The sequence below is a fragment of the Prionailurus viverrinus genome, chromosome D3 (assembly GCF_022837055.1).
Source record: "Prionailurus viverrinus isolate Anna chromosome D3, UM_Priviv_1.0, whole genome shotgun sequence".
Lineage (NCBI taxonomy): Eukaryota > Metazoa > Chordata > Mammalia > Carnivora > Felidae > Prionailurus > Prionailurus viverrinus.
The window spans coordinates 65011379-65036308 of record NC_062572.1 but is presented as its reverse complement, the minus strand read 5'-3'; the positions used below and the strand labels follow the sequence as shown (position 1 = coordinate 65036308).

The 24930-nt window shown below is 37.0% G+C and overlaps 1 protein-coding gene across 2 annotated transcripts in view; it reads left to right on the top strand.

The window, feature by feature from the left end:
- The window catches only part of RIT2 (Ras like without CAAX 2), a 448366-nt gene that overhangs the window by 144167 nt on the left and 279269 nt on the right, over nt 1-24930 (top strand). For both annotated transcript variants that reach the window (XM_047828329.1, XM_047828328.1), the window contains one exon: nt 2454-2510. In XM_047828329.1, the coding sequence (XP_047684285.1) occupies nt 2456-2510 (55 nt within the window). In that variant the 5' untranslated portion in view covers nt 2454-2455. The remainder of the gene's footprint in view (nt 1-2453; nt 2511-24930) is intronic.

Below are 24930 nucleotides of genomic sequence, written 5' to 3'. Positions count from 1 at the left end.
GATGAGCATGGAAGCCTGAAGGTCACAGCCTGGTTGAGAGGAGGGTTCAGAGGAGCCTGATGAAGGTTTAGTCAAGTAGAATCTTTGTTAGTATGATATAAAAATGAGGGAGAAGGTGAAGGCCATGCTATGCCATAGGACAAAGGCATCCTCATAGGTGGAAAATCCTTTCTTCCATAAGTCTGAGAACACGGAGAAGCTGTTTGGGCAGTACTGGAAGTCAAGCCTGAAGAGGTATGATGGGCACATGAAGGACCACATATGCTAGCATGGTTTTTATCTTAGCAGTTGCTGACATATGAGTAGCAGGATTTTTTTTTTTAAATGACTCCGGTGTCTTTGTGGAAGGTTCAATGGAAGATAAATAAAATAGCTATGAGAGTCAATTTTAAGTCTATGGCAATAGGGATTTAAGATATAAGATTTTGAACTAGAGTAATATCAGAAAGAAGACATACTGGACAGATATTTTGGAAATAAAATAAAAATTCATGGAGACTAGATGGAGGATATGAAAGGGAATATATCCAAAGACATTTTTCAAGATTTTAGTCTAAATAATTATCATAAGATGGATGCTGCTCTTGTCACATTGTATAGAGTTGTATATCTCTCTGCTTTGAGTAGAGTGGAGTGAGAATCTCCTCATTTTAGTTCTAACTTTAACAAGTCTGAACTATCTTTGAAATTTAGTTGATTGACTAGCCAAGCCAAGTGTTCACTGGGAGGCCAGGCCTCTGACCTTTGTGCTCTAGCTGGGAATAAACCAACAGGTGGTAATAGATAGAGGAGACTGCTCTTTTCAAAACTCATGAAAATGTTTTCCAAATTCCCCCTGATATCTACTTAATAAACATGTTGCTTTCAGTTTGTTTACTTGAAATATCCTAAGTCCTAAAGCTATCTGTAAGAAATGTTCATTTGCATTTCAAAAATTTGCCCTAAACTGTCACATTGAGTAATATTTTCATATGGAGACTTTGTCAATTCGAAGACAGGAAGTAAACACTATTAAAGTGTAAACAGAAATTCTTTTTCACTGGGTCAGGTTCTGTTTCTTTCCATTTCAAACTGAGTTTAGACTAATGTCTTATACAAGTTTGTTGAATTTAACTGTCTTCCCTGTTCCAAACATTTGCTGAAGCATGAACACATTGTTAAAGGAAACCAGAGCTGGACAGTAAAATGGTAAAAATAGATTTTATTCAGCAACTATTGCAGAAGGGGAAAAGAGAACTCATTAAAAAACTGGACTCAATTGTAAATACAAGGGAAAATGAGAATTTATAGGCAAGGAGTGGGGACAAGCATTGGTGGAAAATTATTAACAGGAGATATGAGAAATAGGGGAATTCTTGCCAAATAGACCTAAAAGGATTCTTGCTGAAGGCAGGGCAGGGGGATTCGGTATCAAGCGTGGGACATTCTCACCAACATGATTTAGCAGCTTTCTTGCTATCACAGAGCTATGCTGGTCTAGCAGGGACAGGAACCTAGGTCAGGGTTTCCTTGAGAGGAAGACTCAGGGGAGGCTAACTAAAGTTTGATCAAGGAGAGAGTCTTTGTCACACGCGCAAACACACACACACACACACACACACACACACACACACACACACAAACACAGACTAAGAGAGAACACACAAGAGAAAAGGAAGATAACTATATACTAATTCTTTTTCCAAGTTTGTTGCTTTACTTCAGCATTGCATTTGTCTACTAATAATGAAAATTTACATGAAGAAGCTATAATAGAAACATTATAAATATTTTATAAAATTATTGATTTGAAAAGAATGTGGAGAATTTGGAGGAAATACCCCAGAAAGTAATGAAAATTAATAAAAGGACCTAAATAGCATGGATTAGGCAAAATAAAAGTGACAAATAATTTTAATTAAAAAGCTGGCTAAGGATAAAAATTCATACAATCATGTACCTTTATAACTAATAGAGACTTCAGAGATTATCTCCTTATCTTAACAATGAGGAAGATAAGTCCCAGAGCACACACCAGACCTGCAATGAAAAGAGCTCCCCAACTAATACCAACTGTTACACCAGAGCAAGCCAAAAAGGCCCTTACAGCTACTTTATATTCTCATTATGTCAATATCCTTCTTGTTTTTACCACAAGGCAATTTTTCATTAAAATACACTTACAATTTAGACATATTTATTCCAGAGAGAAGTTTCTGGCATTATTTTCCCTTTAGACACATTTTTTCTCCTCTAGAACTTTCCCTATCATTTGGTGGTTCATGTTGCATAATTAAACTAGTCACTCACTCGGTCACTCAGGGAAATAAGTCACTGACTAGATCTTATTAAAAGACTGATATTTTTGGAAAATAAAACTTTATTAAATAAAAAAAAGACTGATGAACTACATTGGTGAATAATTTATTGATGAGCTGGTGAGTTGTTATTAAATTGCATTTATTTTTTTTCAGCAATGACAATGCAGTTTATTAGTCATCAGTTTCCTGATTATCATGACCCCACTATTGGTGAGTATAAGCCTCTTTTCTCCTTTACCCCAAATAAAGAGACACTATATAAGTGGCTGACAAATATTGTTGATGTCTATAGACAATAAGAAATATGTTTTACACTTTGACCCAGTACACATACACATAAATACAGAATACTTAAGGTCCCACAATACAGACTTTGAGAAACGATATTTGTCCTTACTTCTTGATATGCACTCTTGTATTTTCCATTCTATTCTATTTTTTTTTCTTTTTAATTTATTTATTTAAATTCAGGTTAGTTAACATACAGTGTAGTATTGGTTTCTGGAGTGCAACTCAGTGATTCATCACTTACATACAATACGCACTTACATACAGCACTCATTCAAACAAATGCCCTTCTTAATGCCCATCACTCATGTAGTCCTTCCCCCCACCTGCCTCCCTTCAAGCAACCCTCAGTTTGTTCTCTGTCTTTATCCTGATAAACGATGGCTGGAGTACATTGATTTCAGAATCCACTAACAGATATCTACCTGCATTTGAAAAGCTCTGCTTTGGATAAGATAAGTGATGTTACTGTGTGCTTATGTGGTTATTTGCCTACTTTATCAGTGTCTAGATCTTGTATTGCACAATTACTTAACCATGTTAATTGTTCATTTGGAAAGTACTTTAGGTATAGATATAATTTTATTCACCATTCTCATCTTGTAGGTGGGGAAACTGAGACCCAAAGAATCAAAATATTGTTAGAGCCAAAAATCTAGCCATGTTTCATTTTTCCTGTCCATTTTTCTTTTTTTTTATCATACTAAGTATAAGAAGATTGTAATTGGGAACAAGTTTTCTCCCTCAATCAGAACAGAAAAGATGTCTTTAAAACTGCTTTACTCCTGCAAAGAGCTTACTCTAAAGGATCAGTTGAAAATTCCCAGAGTCTGCCATAGTGCTAATGGCACTAATACACTAGCACTGAAAACACATCAAAGTGTTAATTCATGGGAGAGGACAACACATAGTTCTGGACCCCTCATGGTTGCCAGGTTGCCTGGACTACACATCTCATCACTTATCCTCTTTCTTCCCTTTGTCTGATTATCACCTATCCTCACTTCTAATGGGTATGATCCTCTAATTCCTGTTTTGCTCATCAGGCAATTTCAATTCAAGGTCCTACTGTGTTTAAAAAAATATTATCCTATATGTGATAGGATATAGGACATTTGCCTAAATACTACTACTGAAATGAGTAAAATGTACTTGTTTTTAAATGTTCTACGATTCAGCAAGACTTCATCAGTTGAACTGATTAGTAAGATTTCAGTGCAGGAAATTTATACATCATTAATCAGAAAATACTTCCTCAAGGAGTTGATTTTTGTTTCTGAAGAGACAGTAATCACTTTGTAAAGTTTTAGAAGCAATCCTCTAAATCCATTTTCCAAACATCTTGATTCTGGAATGCTGGTGACTTTGCCTAACACACTATGAATTACAGAAGAGGAGAAATCTCTAGGCAAAAGCTCTGAATCTTTTATCTTGTTGGAAAATCCAACAGTACAGTATATCATTTATTAAATCACAAATTCACTCTGTTGTTCATTACTTTTCATCATTGTTTAAGCTTTATATGCATTGGTGTTTGCAAAAGCTACCTTTGCTCACCAGCCTTTCATGTAATGGCTTGATTAGGGCAATATGTGTGAATAAATTATAAATGGTTCTTTCAAGGGGAAGAAATGAGAAGATGATGATGATTTCTTTAGATTTCTATGAAGTACATCCATCATTTGAAATTAAGATAACTGGACATTATGTATTAACAGACATCTAAAATCATACCTTTATCTGGCTATAAATAAAATAGGTTTAGAGGAAGAATTTTGAAAGTGGAGACACAGAGCACTTTATTACTATCAATTCAATTTTCCCATCATTTCATTTCCTGTCTTCTCTAATGAAAATATTGGTTAATAATTTTCCATTGGTATCCTGTTTGAAGAAGGTAAAGGTGCCAATAATTCACCTTTCATCTGCTCAAGCTACATAACTATAACTCAGGCTGGCTGACTTAATAACCCCTCAAGAGGAAATTTGTATTAGTGCATTTTGAAAATCATACAAATTAGAGAAGAATATGCCTATCAAGGATACTTATTTCACAATTTATGTAGGAAATGAATACCTTTTCCATTCTGTGCAGATCTGTTTGTCATCCTACTGACTGAGGTTTATGGAGAATTTTTCTCTGAAATGTTTGAAGGATTTGCATAATTTTATTCTCTCCCTTATATTTATCTTAAAATTATTTTTCTCTCAAATCTACATCAATTCTGAAAGTTTAGGTTTCCTTTATTACTGACAAGAATGAAGGATATTATCTGGTACCAATGATCTAGCCGAAGGAGTAATTGCTTTCCTTATTAACTGAACATTTTCAATGTCAGTAACCAGTGGGTCTAGCATCTGCAAATCCACTGAAGATACTATGAAAGGGATATTGAAAGGTATTGATTCTATTCTTTCATAAGAAGACCTCTCAAAAATTAAATTAAGTTTCTTAATTTAATTTAATTTAATTAGGTGCCAAATGTGGATAAATTGAAGCTTTAATTTAATCTTTAAAATGAGTATCTCTAAACATTAGGCATTAAGTACAGTTTGATTTTCCCATAGTAAAGTAATTATGGAATAATAAGAAGAAATATTTTGACCAAAGCCTTGATGTTCAACCCTTTGAAATAAATACACATGCTATTTTTAATTAGCAATAAGTCATCAGAGATAACCATTGCTTACAATTAAATTAGCAAAAAATTTAAATGCCTACTCTTTGCCAAGCAATCTGCTGGTCCTCTAGAAATAAAAGTTTAATATAGCACAGTTCAAGCCCTCAAGGACTTTTCAACTCAACAATAGAAATTAAGACAAATACACAGATATTTAAGCCATCTATGAAGTCAGTTATTACTATAAGAAAGAAGCAAAGTGCTGAAGGATTTTGAAAGAACGGAGAGAAAGTTCGGTGACCCCCTCTTAAAGTTGTATTCACTGTGATTAGGATCACAGTTTCTGATGTATTTTAAAAACCAAGACATTCCTGCTATCCATTCTAGAATTCAAATCCTTTGAGGAGACTTTTCAGAGAAGTCTGGATTTCTCAAAAGCTTGAGATATTTGAGAGAATGACCTAGAACAGTTTGTTTTGCTGTGTCCTTTAAATTTTATTGTAACTTGCTCAAAATTAAAAATGTTATTGTATGTAATTTTAATTTATTATCCATTAGATATCAAGTTGTTGTTTTTTTCTGAAATATAATATGGTGTTACTTTCCTCCAATCCAACAATGTAAATATCAGGTTCTCATTTGTGGACTCCATATTTAGTCCACATTACTGTTTATTAATGTCTTTATATGTTGAGAAGTGTTTCTGTTCATGCTTTTATTCATAATCAAATGAAGGCAAACGTGAGCATAGAAAAATAGGTAACTTTGCTTGGCAAATTATGCAGATGGAAAAAGATGTAGTATCAAAAAGATTGCTCTCAATATAACATTTAATATTGGATGGAAAACTCTGAACCGTGAAGGATCTGTGTTCACTCTTCATTATGGAATGTCATAACTTTGACCAAGTCATATTCATAATTATCTCTCCCTGTCCTCAAAGACTATTGTTTTAGCCTCCTTTCTATGCAAGCCTGTTTACAGGAGCCACCCAGGCGCCCCTGTAAATATATGTAAAACTCATATATCTATTTAATAGTACATATTAGGTGTCAGGTATGATGTTATACACTCTATACATAGAGATAAAAACACAATCTGTGCTTTCAAAACACTCCCAATTAGGTGGAGAAGATAAATCAGCAAACAAGATCATCAATGAGTTTATGAAAGAGAAAAACACAAGGTGCAGAAGAAGGACAATATAGGAACATCTCACCCAACTAGAAGGGGTACAGAATACGTGTAGAGCAAATGTTTTCTGTACTGAGTTTTGAAGGGTGCATAGGAATTAGGCAAGTGAAGAGGAAGGAAAAATAGACATTCCCAGAAGAACAAAAAATACTGGCACCAAAACAAAAAAATACAGCATGTGACTGAGATGGGGCACTTCTGGAACCAGAAGTCCTGAAGATGAAATAAATGACATAATGTGCAGAGTGGCAGGAGGGAGGTAAAGATTTGTCAGGGATCAAGTCTTCAAAGGTCTTATAGGATTGACTAAAAGTTTAAATATCTGAAGTCTTGTACTCTTACCTGAGATGAAAATAAATATTATTGACAGACCACTTAACTTTGTACATTTAGATAGCTCCAAGGCAGATAAAACTAAACATGCCCCAACTTTAACTAATAACTGATGATGCTTAGTAGACTTCCTTCAGGATTATTCATCATGGTAAGCCCCTTTATCCACCAGGATCTCACGCCAAAGCCCAACAGGAATCCTTGATACCTGTCTCAACTTGTCCTATATTAATCACTCACCAAAGTCTGTTGTTACTACCTCCTGAAACTATCTTGAACCTATCCCCCTCTTTCCATAACCTTTGCTGCCTTCTTATTCTAAGCTACTTCCATTTCCAATTTAGACTAACTCGTCCAGTTGCTTTTTACACAGAATCCACAAATATCTTTAAAACATAAATTTGCTCTTCTTAACAATCCCCAATATTGTCAATCGTGATTAGGATGAAAAATAAAAATTTAAGCATAAAGACTCTCATGGTTTGCTACTGTTGCTTACACACTTGTACCCTCTACCCCCTTTTGGGCTTCAAAAACATCTACCACTTTTTAGATTAGCCAACTTCCAAGCCCCTTTTTGCCTTAGAACATTTATGCATATATTTTAACCCTGAATGCTCTTTACCTCTCCACTTTCCATCTTTGCCTGGGCAACTCATACATTGGTCAAGTTTCAGCTTAATTATTGCATCCTCAAGAGAGCCCCCTTTGATTACCCAAAATAAAATATGTCCTACTTTCATACATTCATTCAGAACCTTGAATATTATGTTAATATCATTTATCAATATATAATTAAATAAAATTTAAAAATTTTAATGTTTATTTATTTATTTTCAGAGAAAAAGAGCAGGAGGGGCAGAGAGAGAGGGAGAGAGAGAATCCCAAGCAGGCTGTGTGCTCTCAGCATAGAGCCCAATGTGGGGCTTGATCTCATGAACTGTGAGAACCTGATTTGAGCTGAAATCAAGAGTCAGATACTTAACCAACTGAGCCACCCAGGTGCCCCTTTAATTAAATAACTTAAACAAATTTATGTTTATTTATTTTTGAGACAGAGAGAAACAGAGCATGAGTTGGGGTGGGGCAGAGTGAGAGGGAGACACAGAATCTGAAGCATGTTCTGGGTTCTGAGCTTTCAGCACAGAGCCTGATGCAGGGCTCAAACCCACCAACCATGAGATCATGACCTGAGCCAAAGTTGGACGTTTAATCGACTGAGCCACCCAGGCTCCCCTTAAATAACTTTTAAAATTAGTTATCTGTTTAATTAAAGGGCAATAAGGTTAGGAACTGCAATATATTATTCACTAGTGTTTGCCAAGGCCTTGGTAGAGTGCCAGACATATAGTGGATCCTCAATAAGTATTTACTGAATGAAAAATGGATGAACAAATACATTTCTAGAAAAGTATTAATTTTACACTTTGTTACAGTTAACTTTAGAGTCCTAGGGAACAATTAGACTAATAATTAATCAGAGGTGTGTTAGAGTCTTTAGTACAAATTTCCTATGTATGTTGATAGCTATTTCTTGACCTAAAATGGTTGCCAAAAGAAAATTTCTTTAAAAATTAAAAGGACTATGCTAATGTCAATTATTATTTCTTCTTTCTCTTTTTACTCTTTCTTTTCTTCTGCTTCTTCTTCTCCATTCTATATTAATTTATTAAATATTTCTTGGGTAGCTACCATGATTCAGGCATTGTACAAGGCACAGGAATGAATGGTGCACAAAATAGTAGGAGTGCAGAGTGGAACATTCTTCACTGAGCTTCCCTGCCTGATTTTTTTACAAATATTTTGTCTATTTTTGAGACAGAGAGAGACAGAGCATGAGCAGGGGAGGGGCAGAGAGAGAGGGAGACACAGAATCTGAAGTAGTCTCCAGGCTCCGAGCTGTCAGCACAGAGCCCAACACAGGGCTTGAACTCACAAACCACGAGATCATGACCTGAGCCAAAGTTGGACGCTTAACCGACTGAGCCATCCAGGCGCCCCTCCCTGCCTGACTTTATTTCATTATCTGTAAGAGTTGATCATATCTCTTTATTTGGAGTCCAACTGTCCTTTTTTTCCACATCGCATTAGGATGACTTGAGGTCATTAAAAAATGTACAGCACATAATTTGGTTACAGGAAACTGGCCTTAAAGACCTATCCAATTGTTTCTTTGTGCTGCTTTTCCTGCAGAAGGAAAATAGCTTTAACAAGCCAGGAATCAGTTATCACTATATTAGTCTACCTGTCCATATAGTTATTCAATTTTCATAGTGCCCAGAAATGTATATGACCAACAGGTTTCCAGCTGTTCTTACATATCCTATCTTCAAGGAACACATACTTTTGTAATTGACTCAGCTGTGAATGCTTTTCCTCTTTTAGTGTTTTAGACCTCCAGTTTCACTTACTGGCTATGAATACTGCATAACACACTCATCTGAAAGATTTATATTCTTTCTGAACAATCGGTAAGGACTGTAACACACTCTACAAGAAAAGAATAAAATGTCATATAGAGATTTAAGTCTCCCTGAATGATTTGGGAAGCTTGAAAAAACAGGGGCTTTGCATAGGTGGCAAAGTACATCAAAAATATACACAGGTCATCTGTGGATAGCATTCTAATGATTGTGATTGCACTGCAATGTGTGAGCATGAAATAAATATATCAGTGTGATTATACCAGTGTAGGAGAGATATACCACATTAAGTATACATTTTTCAGTATCTCTGGTGAAATACAAAGTTCTTAAGCTAAGGATTTTAAAGAAATAGTGTGTTTGAATCACACTGAAATGGCCTGTTCAATGTCTAAAATGTGCACTAATAGAGTCACTTCTTTGTGTCACTAGAAAACCTGTGTTAAAATGTAAATGCTCAGGGGAGAGGTAATGCCCAGAATCATTAGGAGTCATTTATACATTAGCATAGATTAATGTATCCAATTATTCTAGTGAGCCAACCACAAAGCTATGGTCTACAGAGCAGCACTGAAGGGATAACATGAGGTTTGGAGAACGAGGTGTATTATTACCAGGTAGAATAAGTGCCAGAGTAGAATTCTTGAAGGAAATCAAGGCTTATAAACTGAAATTGAAGAATTACATTATTGAGTGACTCTGGAAAGCCAAACATGTTAAAATAGAAAGGAAATTAGTACGGAATCAGATCAGAAATTGAATTCTGCCTACACACTGGCCCCTGATCTTTCCACTCATCCTGTAATACCCTCTTGTTTGCTATGCTCCAGCCACACCAGTATTTCCTCAGTTCCTTAAATATTATAAGCAAGCTCTTCCTTGCCTTTTGGCTTTTGCCAATATGCCATTGTCGACCATGAACACCTTCCCTTTGCTCTTCACCTAACAGGTTCCTTTTCACCTTGAAGGTGTCAGTTTGTGTATCACCTCCTGAGACAAGTCTTCTTTTACCACTGCACCTGAATTAACTGCTCAACACATAAACCACACATAGCCATGTGCGTGTGTAACGTACAGATTTATTCTCAACATCAACATATGGCTTTTCTCCTTAATAACATTTATCAAATTCCACATCAAAAACTGTGTTATTTTTTTGTCTGCTTCTCCATGTGGGATGCAGGCTTAATGACCATGTCTGCTGTGTTCACCGTATCTCACATAGCACCTAGCACAATGCATGGTTTACAGAGAATTCTCAGAATACTTGTTGAATTAGAGAACGTGTGACTGACTTTGGTGTCCTTTTTTTTCCTTTTTACCTAAATTATGTTCCATAATCATATAATTTCTGATCACTTTGCCCTTTCATGTACGATGTAGTAAGCTAAGTGCCACCTAGGCTAAATCCAAAGCTTTGCTGTTCTGAAACTGCATTGGGTTAACTGAACATGACCGTGCTCCCTGATCTCACTTTAAATGTATTCTCTCAAATGGGCTTGGAGTTGAGCCTGGCAAACACATGCAGGTCATTGTCTACTCACTCTCTCACTCTAGCACCAGCAACTTCCCCCACCTTCACACTCACTCGATGGTCTTGCTTATTTCTTTATGGAGAAAAATGAAAGCAATCAGAAGAATAAATTTCCAAAGCATCTCATCCAGAAGAATCTTCCAAAGCTATCCACCTCTCTTTACCTATACTTGGTGCTCCTACTAATTTTAGTACTTAGTTATTACTTAGGTGAACTATCCAGGCTCCTTTACAAGCCAGTACCACACTTTCCATTCAGTAGGTCCCATCCTCCTCTTCTGCTGAAGCATCCTGCTCAAATTTTCTCTGTTATGGAGCATTTCCCACCATATTAAAAAACATGTGCTATTTCTGGCATCCTAAATATTCTTTAAAACGTTAAATTCTTGATGGATTTTTCTCTACCAGTGTCTGCCTCATTTTCCCACTGTCTTTCTTTGCTGTAAAGCCCCTCAAAGAGTTGTTTGTAACATAGATTCTAATTCCCCTTCCCCTTCTTTTACTTTCTTCAATCAATTCTAGCCAGATTTTAATCCTGTCACTCCACTAAGAGTGCTTTTATCAAGGTCACTTTGTCTCTGTAGTGGCTAATCCAATGGTTGATTTTCATTCTATCCATTTTGATCTACAGCAGGATTTGATACGGTCTACCACTCTCAGATTTCATCCACTTTTTTTTTTTTCACTTAACATCCAGGATACCACACAGCTTTGGTAACTATTGTGTCAGCTTCTCTGACTCCTGGACTGGTTCTGGCTCTTTCTCTTCTCCTGGATATTGGAGTGACCCTAAGACTCAGTATTTGGTTCTGTTATCGTCTCTATCTATGTATCCTTCCTTGCTGGTTTCCTTTAGTGTCATGGCCTTGGGTGTTATTTACATGCTACAACTCAAAAATATGTATCTCCACCTCCTATTTCTTTCCTGGATTCCAGACTTATATACCTAGCTTCCTACTCAACTCTGCCACTTGGATGCCTAATAGATATCCCAAATTACCCTGTCCAAAATTTGCTTCTGGCTTTTTCCACAAAAAGAACTTTCCTGTCTATAGCCTTTCTCATCTCTATTACAATCCCATCCTTCAGGATGCTCATGCCTAAAATTTTCGATCTTCCTTGAATCTTCTCTTTGTCCATATAACATGCCCTCAGGAAATCCTGTGGGCTTTAACCTCAAAATGTACCCCAAATCTGCTTATTTATTACTACCGCTACTGATCCTATCTTGATACGCACCAGAAGAATCTCCAGGCTAGATTATTACTCCAGTTTCTAAGAGATCTCTCTGTTTCTACTTTTGCATTGCTCTCCAGTCTATTTTCACCACAGCAGAGAAAATGATCTTTAAAAAAAAAAATAACCTGGGGGCGCCTGGGTGGCGCAGTCGGTTAAGCGTCCGACTTCAGCCAGGTCACGATCTCGCGGTCCGGGAGTTCGAGCGCCACGTCGGGCTCTGGGCTGATGGCTCAGAGCCTGGAGCCTGTTTCCAATTCTGTGTCTCCCTCTCTCTCTGCCCCTCCCTCGTTAATGCTCTGTCTCTCTCTGTCCCAAAAATAAATAAACGTTGAAAAAAAAAATTAAAAAAAAAAATAACCTGGATCATGTCACTCTGTTCAAAACGCTCCAGTAGTTTCCTAATATAGATATGACTGCTTCACACTCTGCTCGAGACAAAACGTATATTATAATTTCCTCAGTGGGAATCAATTGAATTGTAAGATAAAAATGGTAATAAGGAAAACTGTCAGTAAAAGGCCACCTAGATTTTGTGTTCTTTTTTGAAGGCCCAGAGAACCAATCCGGGAAAGAGGGCAAAGTAACCAGAATGACAATTTATTAACTTTCCCACTCTTAGGAAAAGCTAACATATTGACAAAGGCCTATAAAGTCCTCAGAAATGATACACCTTGTTCCTCTGACTTTATTTCTTGCCATTCTTCCTCATTCATTTGATTTCGGCCACATGAATCCCCTTGCTGCTTCTGGAACATGCCAGATAATTTCTCTTCTTGGCCTCTTTGCACTTGATTTTCCCTTTCTGGGAACATTCTTTCCCCAGGTGCTCACAGCGCTAACATCATTACCTTCTTCAAGTCTTTCCTTTGGATTCAGAAGCCTCTTCCCAATCAGGCTTATACTAAGCACCAGCAGAACTCCCTGATTACACTCACTGTCTTCTGTTTTTCTCACAGTATATGTTATCTTTTAATTTACCTTATAGTTACATTTGTATTCCTTAGCTAGAACATCAACTGTTTTGGTCACAGAAGTCTCCCAAGAATCTAGATCAGTGCCTGGTTCATACCAGCAGATCAATAAATTGAATAAATGAATGCTTAAAGTACTTACTGACCTTTCAACCTTGAATAAATTAGCATACATTGCTGACCTTTCCTCATCTATAAAAATGAGGTGATGACACTATTTCTCATAATTGTTCTGTGAGATAATGTAGATATGACTGCTTCACACTCCGCTCAAGACAAAATGAATATTATAATTTCCTCAGTAGGAATCAATTGAATTATAAGATAAAAATGGTAATAAGGAAAGCTGTCAGGAAAAGACCACCTAGATTTTGTGTTCTTTTTTTGAAGGCCCAGAGAACCAATCCAGGAAAGAGGGCAAAGTAACCAGAATGACAACTTATTAATTTACAGTGATGTTACTGTCACTGCAACTGGAATTACTCAAAGCATTTATGATTATGAACATTTTTCCTGTGGCCAAACTACATAAAGGAGAACAAATCATAATTACAAATCCCTGATTCAATTTGCCATGTAAAGTTTCTATCAAAAAACCGGATATGAGCAGCGTATCATCTCCATGACGGCTATCTTACATGGAAATATAAAAGTTGCCTGTTAGGCATTGCATCAGTCTAAAGGGAATTAATAGAATGGGAAGTTTAATGATGTCAGGCTAAGAACAAGGGAACACATCCACCAAGACTGCACTGGTTTTGTGCTGTAGGCTATAGCACCTCCTTCTTGCCTCCAGAGTAGACTATATTTAGGTCATTCCTGGAAATAATTAAAATAACACTTGCTGTTTTCACAGTATATATGATAAACTAGTCCCCTTTCCGAATGAGACACACATTGTTTATATAAGTCAACATAATCTTTTTTCTGTTAAGTTCTGTAGGTTGGGAGTAATTCCATTTCTTTCAGGTTGTGTTGTTGCTTAATATCCTCACTTACGTCCATTCATTCTTTAATAAATAAGTAAGAAGCACCTAATGTGTACTGGGTACTCTTTTGGGAGCTGGGCTACAGCCATGGGCAAAACAAAGTTTCTGCCCTCATGGAGATTACAATTCATTGGAGGACACAGATCATACAAATTTACAAATAAATACCTAATATCAGGAGAATAATTGGAGGACATAATTTATTTGAGTGTAATCACACATATTTATTTGATTTTTGATTTGTAACCACTTCCACAGATAGTCAAGTTTTTGCTAACTCACTTGATATGGCATCCAGAAATACTCCTATCTCTTTAAAAAATAGATACAAATTTGGATATGAAATTAGGAATAGGTCTTTGGAAGGGAACCCTGCAAGTGAGCAGCCCTGAAAATGCAGTTTTCTTTATTCATGTCACAGGCTATTGGCCTGAACCAAGTGCAGTTGCTCTGAAAAATTTTATAAAACTCTTTGACCTTGTGCTCACATTGCTAGGGCACCTTTCTACCAAATCCTAGAGAGGTTAAAAAAATGTGAGGTGGGGGAAGAAAGTTCACATCAGCACAAATACAGCAACACTGCAGCAACTCTGCTCTGTGATTCTGGATTGTGACTGTGTGTGTGTGTGTGTGTGTGTGTGTGTGTGTGTGTATAAGGGTGCAAAAAGAATTATCTTCCTTTAGTCACCCAAATTAATAATATTATTAATTCGTTGTAAATAAGGAGAACCTTATACCACTAAAAGCCAGTCCCACCACCTCATATATGAAATGCTAATGGATCTGGCTTTAAATACCATGTGATTCTCAGCTGCTTGACCCAGGGAAGATGCTTATATTCAAACGTCTGATGTATTGGACACTATTTCTTCACTTGAAAACTGAAAACAATAATTGTCCCTACATAAGGCTGCTATGAACATTAGTTGAGATAATAGATGTGAACTGCCTAGCATAGAACATAGTATATTGTAATCATCCCATAAGTCTAAGTAATGTTAATACTTAAATAAATCTTAGTATTATTACTGTTGGAGGAGGTCATCAAGAGGACATGACCCCTGGTTGACCTGAAAACTCATCTGAGGCAATAGGTGGCTCCTGCCCCTTGCCCTTCTCCTTGGGATGTTTCACCTACCATTCCCACAGCTGAAGCCATTTCAAGGATCCAGCCTTGAGAGAGTAATGTATTATTGACACCACCTGGATGGTACATGTGACTGAGCCCAGTTAAGGCCTCTATATAAACTCTCACGATGGTGGCAGGCAGGTGTAGAGATCCACTCATTTTGTGGCAGCCCAAACTCAGCTTTGGTAAGTTCCCTTGCCTGTTAAAATTGACACCTACCGATCTGGAATAGTCTGACTCTTTCCTTGGTTTCTCCTTGCCCTCCACAGACAAGCGTTGTTTTTGAAGCAACAATTGGGAAGCTAGTGAGGAGATCAAAGAGATGGGTCTTGGGAAAGAGGCAGTAGGCCTGGGGAAAACCTCAAATTGGCCATCAACCTCCACGGGGGGAGAGGTGGCCCATGTGGTAGATGCATGAATACAGGGATGCCCCCCAAACCCCAGCTGCTCTAATGCTCTTGTTTGAGGAACTGCACACTGTGGTAAAGAGTGGAAATGCATAGCTGTGCAGTGGGATAGACTCTTTTGAGGGCACTTTGGTCATTCATGCCCAACTATAGGCTGAAGCTCTAGTTGGAAAGTTGGAAGAAGGGCTAAGGTTAGAGAAGGACATAAGGGTGTCACAACTCTGCTAGCCTCAGGGCTGGCAGACAATGTGGGAGAGAAAGAGAATAATAATGGAGAACTTAGAGTGCCATTTTGCAGAGCTAGGAGAACACAAAGTGCTGCAGATGAAGGTTTGAGCACTTGTGACAAAGCCAAGAGGTGGAATCCCCAGGGAAATGAGTGCAAAGGGGAGGATGTTATTGGGATTAACAATGAAACAGATGAAGAGTTCCATGCTTTCTGACCCCGCTGACAAAGAAAAAATTTAGTAATTATCCTAAACTTCTGATAATCAAGAAATATACCCCTAAGCCCCTAGAACAAACATGTGTTATCTGTTCCTTGAAGATAGAAAACGCATCATCGTGGTTGAAATATAAATGCCCCAGGAGATAACTAAAACTCTGCCCCAACCTGCCTAAGACTAATGAGGAAGAAGTGGGGTAAAGAGGCTTTTTAAAAATAGACTGATCTAGAACTCTTTGCCCCCAAATCTAGTCCATAACTAAGTTACATAACAACAGTGTTCTTATTACTCTCAATACAGTTGTGAAATAGTACCATAAGCATGGAAACTTCTAGTTCATCATCTGTGATGACTGTATTCAGCTGATTAAAATTATCTGTGGTCAACCTAAGCAACAAGACACATATCAATTCTGTCATTTTGTGTAGATATAGATGTCCTTGAGGAAAATCATGTGCCTACAGCAGAAGCACTTCTCAACATTTCTTCTGCCTATTCAGTGGTTATCATGAGGGGAAACTTACTATGAAGTCAAATAATTAGTATTAATACCTTGTCTTTTTTCAGAAGTTTATTTTTAAAGACCTCTTTGCTATTCTATTGGCTCCTAATGAGCACACTCCATAAACAATTGTAATAAGAAAAAAATATTCATACTGGTATGACCTAAAAATTGGCTGATTGCTGATGGTTGCAACTTGTGATATAAACAAATTATTTTAGGCCTACCTGAAAAGAGCTAACACAACTTTAATTTACCTTCCTCAGTGCATGCAATTTTAAAAAAAAGATGGAAAGTGTAAAATATTCTACTTAGAAAAACTTTAGAACTGTACTCCACCTCTTGGTACTTCTGATCTTTCAGTGTCATTTAGATCTACTTACCCAGTGGTATATGTTTAGAAATTTGTAGAACTAGATTTAAACCTGTATTTGACCCCAAAGTCACAACTTTGAATGCCTCCAAATTTATGCTCTCTTCAAAGAGAATCTTTATTATTAGCCGTGGCTGATACTACTTAAGTCTTCTAATTTAACTAGTGTAATTTTAAGTACTATGTTAAGATGATTCCTGGAAAATAAAGAGGTCAACACTTTGACATTTCACTTCAATGTTGTCCATATCAGCATGTATTTACTCAGTATGAAATGAGGACATGGGGAGAGACCTTTAGAAATACTTGGTTTGTTGGATTCATGTAGATAATCAAATTGAACATGTCCTATATCTGTCCGTGTTCTACAATTTTTTTTCTTTGATTAAAGACCGTCTCATAGTGTGGGTTCTCACTAGGACAAACATAATCGCCTTTTAACATGGGATATTTCCCTGACTCAGCAATTTAAGCTGGTGTGCATGGGATTTTTCTAGGGAAAAAACACAACTTTCTTTAATAACTTCATGTTATAGTATATCCTGCACAGATAGAAATTGTGGACAGGGAGTAGATTAGATGTCAGAAGCACAGAGTCCAATTAGCCATGTCTTCTGGAAGAAGACATTTTTGCTAACTTGGGTATCTGAATATTTCATATATTAAAAAACAAACGCCCTCACTGTTTTTATTTAGAAGCTAGATAATAGTGTTAAAAAAAATGTTCCTTTTTCTAAGTTCCTATATGTCCTGCATCTAGGAATAGTGAAACCTCCCTTAATCAGAACCAAGTTAACTAATGAAAGCTGCGCAGCAATGGATACATGGGAGCATAATGGACTAAGAAAGGCAAGGGCTCCAATTAGCATGTAGTTGGTGCAGCTGTCTTAAACTTCCATATATTCTCCCATCTAGGTTAATTTTCCAAGTTGTATATTTCCAGTGAGCTGCTCCTTTGTTCTCTCCACTCTCATCTTTCTGAGAGTTTATGCTAGCTGTTTCCACCTTTCTAAACAACTATTAATTAGCTTTTCAAAATACTGTAATCTGGCTTCCACACTACTATTTGACTGAAAATACACTAAGTCCTCATCATGCTGTAAATTCAAAAAACATTTGATTGTCTGTTTACTCGTATTCTAAGGTGTAACAAATACCACTGATTATGCCCTTTGGCATAATCAATTAGTTTGTTTTTTTTTTTTTTCAACGTCCTAATCTCCTGGTTTGTTACTTATTTTCAAGCAGTCCTCTGTTGCTTTTGAAAACTCCTCCTATATCTGGCCAGATAGACAATTATCAGAGTTTAGTCTTAGACTCTTTTCTCACTTTTGGCTCTTTTTCCAGATAACTTCACCCATTATCATGGTGTTAATTAGCGTTGATATGTCCATGATGCCCAAATTTGTGTATCTAACATACATATAAAGAATTCTGTCCAATTTATTTTCTGTCCTCTAGAACTGCCCATTCAACTACTATCTTGACCTTTCTATTTGGCTGTCCTGATGTATCAGTTTTGACCCTTTCAATTTAAGCTCATGATCTGACCTCTATCAAAATTGTTGTTCTTGTAGTAGTCTGTGTCAGTGTATGGCAATGTTATCCATCTAGCAATTCAAACTCCCAACTAGAAGTCCTCCTTAACTCTTCTTACTCACCCCTCATAGCCACGTCATCATTGACCTACTAATTATAACTCGTAAATACCTTTCAAATACATTCTCACTATCACAACTGGGACAACATCTTTCTCGAATTACTGTAACAGCTTTCTCAGTGAGGTCACTGTATCCATTCAGTCCATGCTCAGCCTTTTTATATACCCACCCTGTAGCTAAAATAGGAAAATTGTAATTATAGTACATATCTATATTAGCTTACTATATGTGTGTGTGTGTGTGTGTGTGTGTGTGTGTGTGTATAATCTTTAAGCATCCACTTGGAATATCCCCATATCCAGAGATAATGACTAGTATCAGTTGGGAAAAGATGCTATGCCTTCACATAAAACTGCATATTTGGGAAAATAATTTATTATTGCTCTTAGGTCTTTGTAAATACATGAATGATTTTGGATCATCTGCAACATTCTACAATTTGTATTTAAAAAAAAATTTTTTTTAACATTTATTTTTGAGACAGAGAGAGACAGAGCATGAATGGGGGAGGGTCAGAGAGAGGGAGACACAGAATCCGAAATAGGCTCCAGGCTCTGAGCTGTCAGCACAGAGCCCGACGCGGGGCTCGAACTCACAGAACGTGAGATCATGACCTGAGCCGAAGTCGGCTGCCTAACCGACTGAGCCACCCAGGCGCCCCAATTTGTATTTTTAAATCAAAAACATGTCTTGGGGGGAAAAAGTTCTTAGAATTGGTCGTGTCAGTAAATAGAGAACTTGTGAGATAAGAACATAGGAAGCTATGTCAATCTTATTAGCTAATATGGAGCATTTCATCCTATATCCTAGTCTATTTGGTAAACAATCATGGACTATTAAATTACAGTTATTTCTCAGTGATAATTTTTAGCCACTTCCTAAGGATGGACAACTTATTTCTAGTTTTCTCACATATAAACAATAATAAACATCTTCCTTGGGCACACATGAGTGTTTCTATAGGCTACATACTGATACACCAAAATTGCTAGGTCATCAGGCATATGAATTTTACATCTTAAAGAAAATTATAAAATTACCCTTTGAGCAGGCATATTAAATCCCATGTGGGTGTATGTCAGTTCTTAATTTTTTATAGCTTACCCAACACCTAAAATTGACTTTTCATTTTTGGCCAAATGAAATAAATATATCATTATTTTTTTTAGTTACTTTAAACTTTTTTTGAATACGAAGAATAACCTGCCAAAGTACGTACAAAGTAAAACACCAATCACTCATTTATCACATAATAGCTACTCACATGTAGCATACAGCTAATATGGCGTATGGTCAGCATCTCAGAAGTACATCATCTCACCGTCCAATACCTGCCCTCTATAGAACCTAAAATTTGTCCTTGTTTTTCTTAAGTCTCAAATACTAGCAAGCATCCCTAAACATTTGAATTAATTTTGACCATTTTGTAATACTTATATAAATGGAATTATATAATCTATATTCTGGATCGGCTTCTTAACACTTAACTCTTTTGGGTGTATGAAATTCATATTTGTTATTGCACATGGCTATCCAAATTTTTGCTTCTCTGATATGGCCCTGCACAGATTCTCAAATGTTCTGTTGCTATTTACACATGCAGTTTATATGAGTTTTTCTAATTAGATAATTTCTCTTTTTAATAAAATGGTCTGGTCCTTCACTTTGTTGAATTTACTGGTATGTTTGGATACATTCCTGCTGCCCTATTTTGTGACTTCCATTCATTGGTTTTTTTTTCTTTTATTCCACTTTTCCTTCCTCTTTAAAAGTATTACTCTGTTTTTAATCCACTGAGTGTCTCTTTCTTGACAAAGTTAGGGATTATTAGATTTTTTAGAAAACTGATTTCTAATGTTTAAGGCAAGAATAAAGGTCTCCATCTTAAGTCTCCAAAATGATCTTTTGAAAATTCGCATCTGACCTACCTTCACATACGTTCAAGCAATACAAATACACATGTACACATACACACGTTTCTTTCTGCTGGAGATTCTTCAGTGACTGTCTTAGTTTGGGCTGTTAGAACAAATTAATATAGACTAGGTGGCTTTAAGTAACAAGCAATTTCTGGAGTCTGGGCATCTGTTATAGAGGTGCCAATATAGTCAGGTTCTTGATAAATGCTCCCTTCCTGGTTTATAACTGGCCATTTTTGGCTGTGTCCTCACATTGTAGAGAGAGCTAGCTCCCTGACTCCTAAGAAGGGCACTGATTCCGTTCATGAGGGTTGTGCCCTTATGACCTAATTACCTCCAAAAAGTAATTGTTTCTAAATACCATCACATTGGGGATTAGGGTTTCAACATATGAATTTGGGGAGACCTTAACATTTGGTTTATTGCAATGACTTTTCTTGGCATTTAGGAGAATAAATTAATACATCCTTTTAAGCCTTGGTTGGGCTGCTCTTCATCAACCTTTTAAGCCTCCTCAGGTATCACTCTCTCCTCTTTTCTCTTTGCCCTTAACTACTACTATCTGTCTTTATGGTACAAAATCCAATGCCTTTCTATATTTTCAGTGTTCCTTCAACAAATGATCTGTGAGTTTAAAATACGTTGTTGTGCCTTACCCCACCTCCACCTCAATTTTATGTTTTGCTTAGTTAACACCTGTTTTTGCTAAGAACTCACTGCAAGTATCACCTTTTCAAGGAAAAGTTGCCCTGCCTTCCCCAATCTCTTCACCATGAGATACCATGTTTTCATGAATGTGACCATTGGTTTCATGATCACCTTTACCTTTGGAATCTGAGAGTCTTGTCCAATTATGGAACTTTAAAGGAACTTCATTTCCATTTGTGGAATTAATTTAGATCATCTTAGTCCACAGAGAAACTTGGTATTAAATTATGGCAGCATTCCATATACCAAGCCTATAACTGATGAATCTTGAAGAAACCATAAAGACCCTGTTTATGAAAGGTATTCAAAAGAGAATCTTGGGTCTTTTTAAAAATCTGTTTACCTCTTTTCTTTACCCATCCACAATTAAAATGCACTTACCTGGTTTCCAAGTCCATAGCATTAGGTATCAAAAATTTTAGTGGAATAATAGATAATACAGATAGTCGCTCTTATGGTATTAAAGTCATAGCTGTGTAGGAGACAATGAGTCAAAAAAGCCCAATGCTTTGGGTCCATATGACAGAGAACAAAATGGTTATGTTACAGGAATGTGTTAAAAATCTTCTCAGTGTAACAGAAATATACCTGCTGTCTTGTACCCAAATGATTGCATGCTCTTCTGTTAGGGTTGAATCTTCTTTTTCTGAGCTCATCTACAAACAGTAGGAGCAATAAACTTTGTGAGTAGATAATGAAAGTTTAACATTCTACCCACTAGGAATCAAGCTGCAAGAGCAGTAATGCTTAGTCCTGGTCCCCAGACACTATAGTATCACTAAATAGCACTAGGAAAAGTAAAAATGTCATATTCATTACACACATGTGTACTAGCTAGCTATATTCATTTTGCTCTTGACAAACAAAAACGCTAGTTGATATTCAATTTGCTCTGAAAACAACAAACAAAACACTAGTTGATCGTAATAGTATAGCAGTTTGTAAACAAAAGTACCAGAATCCTCTATTCAAGTAAGTTTCCTTCAAAGTCCTCACTTTGAATAGTCATCATTTCGATGATGTTGTAATCTTGGGAAATAGGACTATTGTATACTATACACATATGTACAAATGTCCACTTTGAAAGAGGACTGGACATGTGGTAAAATAGGAGGTGGTTGGCTTGAAGAGGTGTGTTTTATATACAAAAGGTGTGCTAATGATTTTTCCCCTTTATATGATTTACTACCAAGTCACATTGGAACTTACGTGATAGAAGAATTAACATATTTATAAAATCAGTTTTGAGAAGTTTGTAGCATTTGTCTGTGATGGATTCTTTTTTTTTCCCTCCAAAATTGTCTGTTTTTAGCAGATTACTTAAACTTTTGGGACGAGAGTTTCTTCCATCGTAAAATGTAGTTAATATCAGTCTTATCAAAAGGTAGGGGTTGTGATAAGGACTGAGTCAGATAATATGTGACTTGATAAACTAGCAAAAGTCCTGGTTTAAAAAATGTAATCTTTATAATCCTACCATGTAAATATATGCAAACTCTTATCTGCATATAAACACACAATATATTTAGCTGAATTATCCTTGGGATGGAGTATAAAAAAGTAAAAACCAAAAAATGAGTGGTGATAACTTTCAAAAAGTCAGGAATGGGAAAAAACAGATACTAGAATAAAGATACTACCATTTGTATTTCCAGAAGTTTAACTGAAATCTGAATTTATTTTTCTCTTGTATGCTCAGAAGTATGATACAAAAATCTCCCCAGTAAATGATCTGTACTATATTTTAAATATAACTGCTCTATTGTACATCAATTAGAGCTTAGAATGCAGCTCTGAAGAAGTCACATATAGTGTTTTTCAAATGCAAAAAGTACTAATTTTGTTTTATAGAAGCAAAGAAAAGCAGAAAATGCAATGAGGTATTTTTCCATTGCTTGGTCATCTAGTAAATTTTAAACAAATAGTCTTGACCTTTACAGAATAATGCTCAGTCCACAGTAATTTATATTTCAGGGTCACACCATATATAAAAGAAATGAGATGAACACTAAAGAACCTTAAATGTTAATGTTAACCCTTATACAATTGGTGTGGCTCACAGCTCTACTCTTTAATGCTGTCCTGGACTGAGTTAAGCAGACCTAAGAATAGCCACTAGAGTAATATCAGAGACCCCAAAAAGCTCTTATAACCCCAATATCTTACGTGTATAACTTCTAGAATCTTCGATAATATCAAAATATTGATGACACCTATTAAAATAGAAAAGTACAGTTGACTCTTGAATAACATGGGTCCAAACTGCATGAGTCCACTTGTATGGGGACTTTTTTCAATAAATCAGAAAATTTTGTGTAAATTTGAAATAATTTGAGAACTGGCAAAGCACCTAGCCTGGAAATGGTAGCAACAAAGTTAGGTATTACTGCAAGAATACAATACAATATACAAAACTTATAGTGTAAGAATATAGTATATAGTACATAGAACATGGAATGCATTAGTTGACTGTTACTGGTAAGGGTTCTGGTCAGCAGGGTATTAGTTTTTGGGGGAGTCAAAGTTATATGCCAATTTTCAACTGCATGGTGGGGAGTGGTTGGTGCCTCTCACCCCCATGTTGTTCAAGGGTGAATGTGTAATGAACTATTAACACTCTACTGAATATTTCAAGGAAATAGCATTTATAATTGTTCAGGAACTGCAGAAATCAAATTGATCCCTCAGAGTTAAAGATGTTTGAAAGTAGCAGGGACACATGAAACTGGGGCTGACCCTGAAACAACTGTAGGATTAGTAGAAGGACAGGTGTATTTATGGGAGTAGAGGGGAGAGTGAACAGAGATGAAAGGATCAAATTCATATCAGTAGAGCTTAATGTAAATTTCTTCAATGAGACCTAGGAGTAGTTCATGTTCAGGAAGAAAATGATTCGCCTGATTTTAATTTCTCTTTTTCCTCTTTACCAAAACCCTCCTTAAATGAGACAAAACAGAAGTGGGGGGAGATGATGTGATTTATGCTGTAGATTACAGTACCCCTCCCTCCCCCTCCCCCCGCCCCCTCCCTCCCACTTCTCTTGCTCCACTCTGCTCTGCTATCTTCTATGCAACCTGAGAGACCTCTCCATCTCTGGCCTTCATATTGCAGTTTGAGTAATGACCCTCGGGCACCTTTGGTTGTGTTCTGCAGCTCTGATCCGCATCCCGCCCCATGCTACCCCTTACGCTGTCAACTTGATGCTCTACCTTGAACACACCGAGCCTCATCCTGATTCTGGGTGCCTGTTCCGCTAGTTGTTGGTTGTACCTGAAGAATTTTTCACCTTCTTTCCTGGATGAATTCTTTTTGTCACTCAGTTATCATCATAAATGTTTTCTTTCGAATCTCTCTATCATACTACCTTCATGAAATTCTTCAGCGGGTGCCTGGGCGGCCCAATCAGTGAACAGTCCAACATCGGCTCTGGTCATGATCTCATGGCTCATGAGTTTGCACCCCATGTTGGGCTCTGTGCTGAGAGCTCAGAGCCTGGAGCTGCTTCGGTTTTGGGTCTCCCTCTGTACCCTCCCCTGCTCATGCTCCGTCTCTCTCTCTCTCTGCCTCAGAGAGAGGCGGGCAGAGAAAGAGGAGAGAGAGAGAGAGGCGGGCAGAGAGAGAGAGAGGCGGGCAGAGAGAGAGAGAGAGAGAGAGAGAGAGGAGGGCAGAGAGAGAGAGAGAGAGAGGAGGGCAGAGAGAGAGAGAGAGGAGGGCAGAGAGAGAGAGGAGAGAGGCGGGCAGAGAGAGAGAGAGAGAGAGAGGCGGGCAGAGAGAGAGAGAGAGAGAGGCGGGCAGAGAGAGAGAGAGAGAGAGAGAGAGGCGGGCAGAGAGAGAGAGAGAGAGAGGCGGGCAGAGAGAGAGAGAGAGGAGAGAGAGAGGCGGGCAGAGAGAGA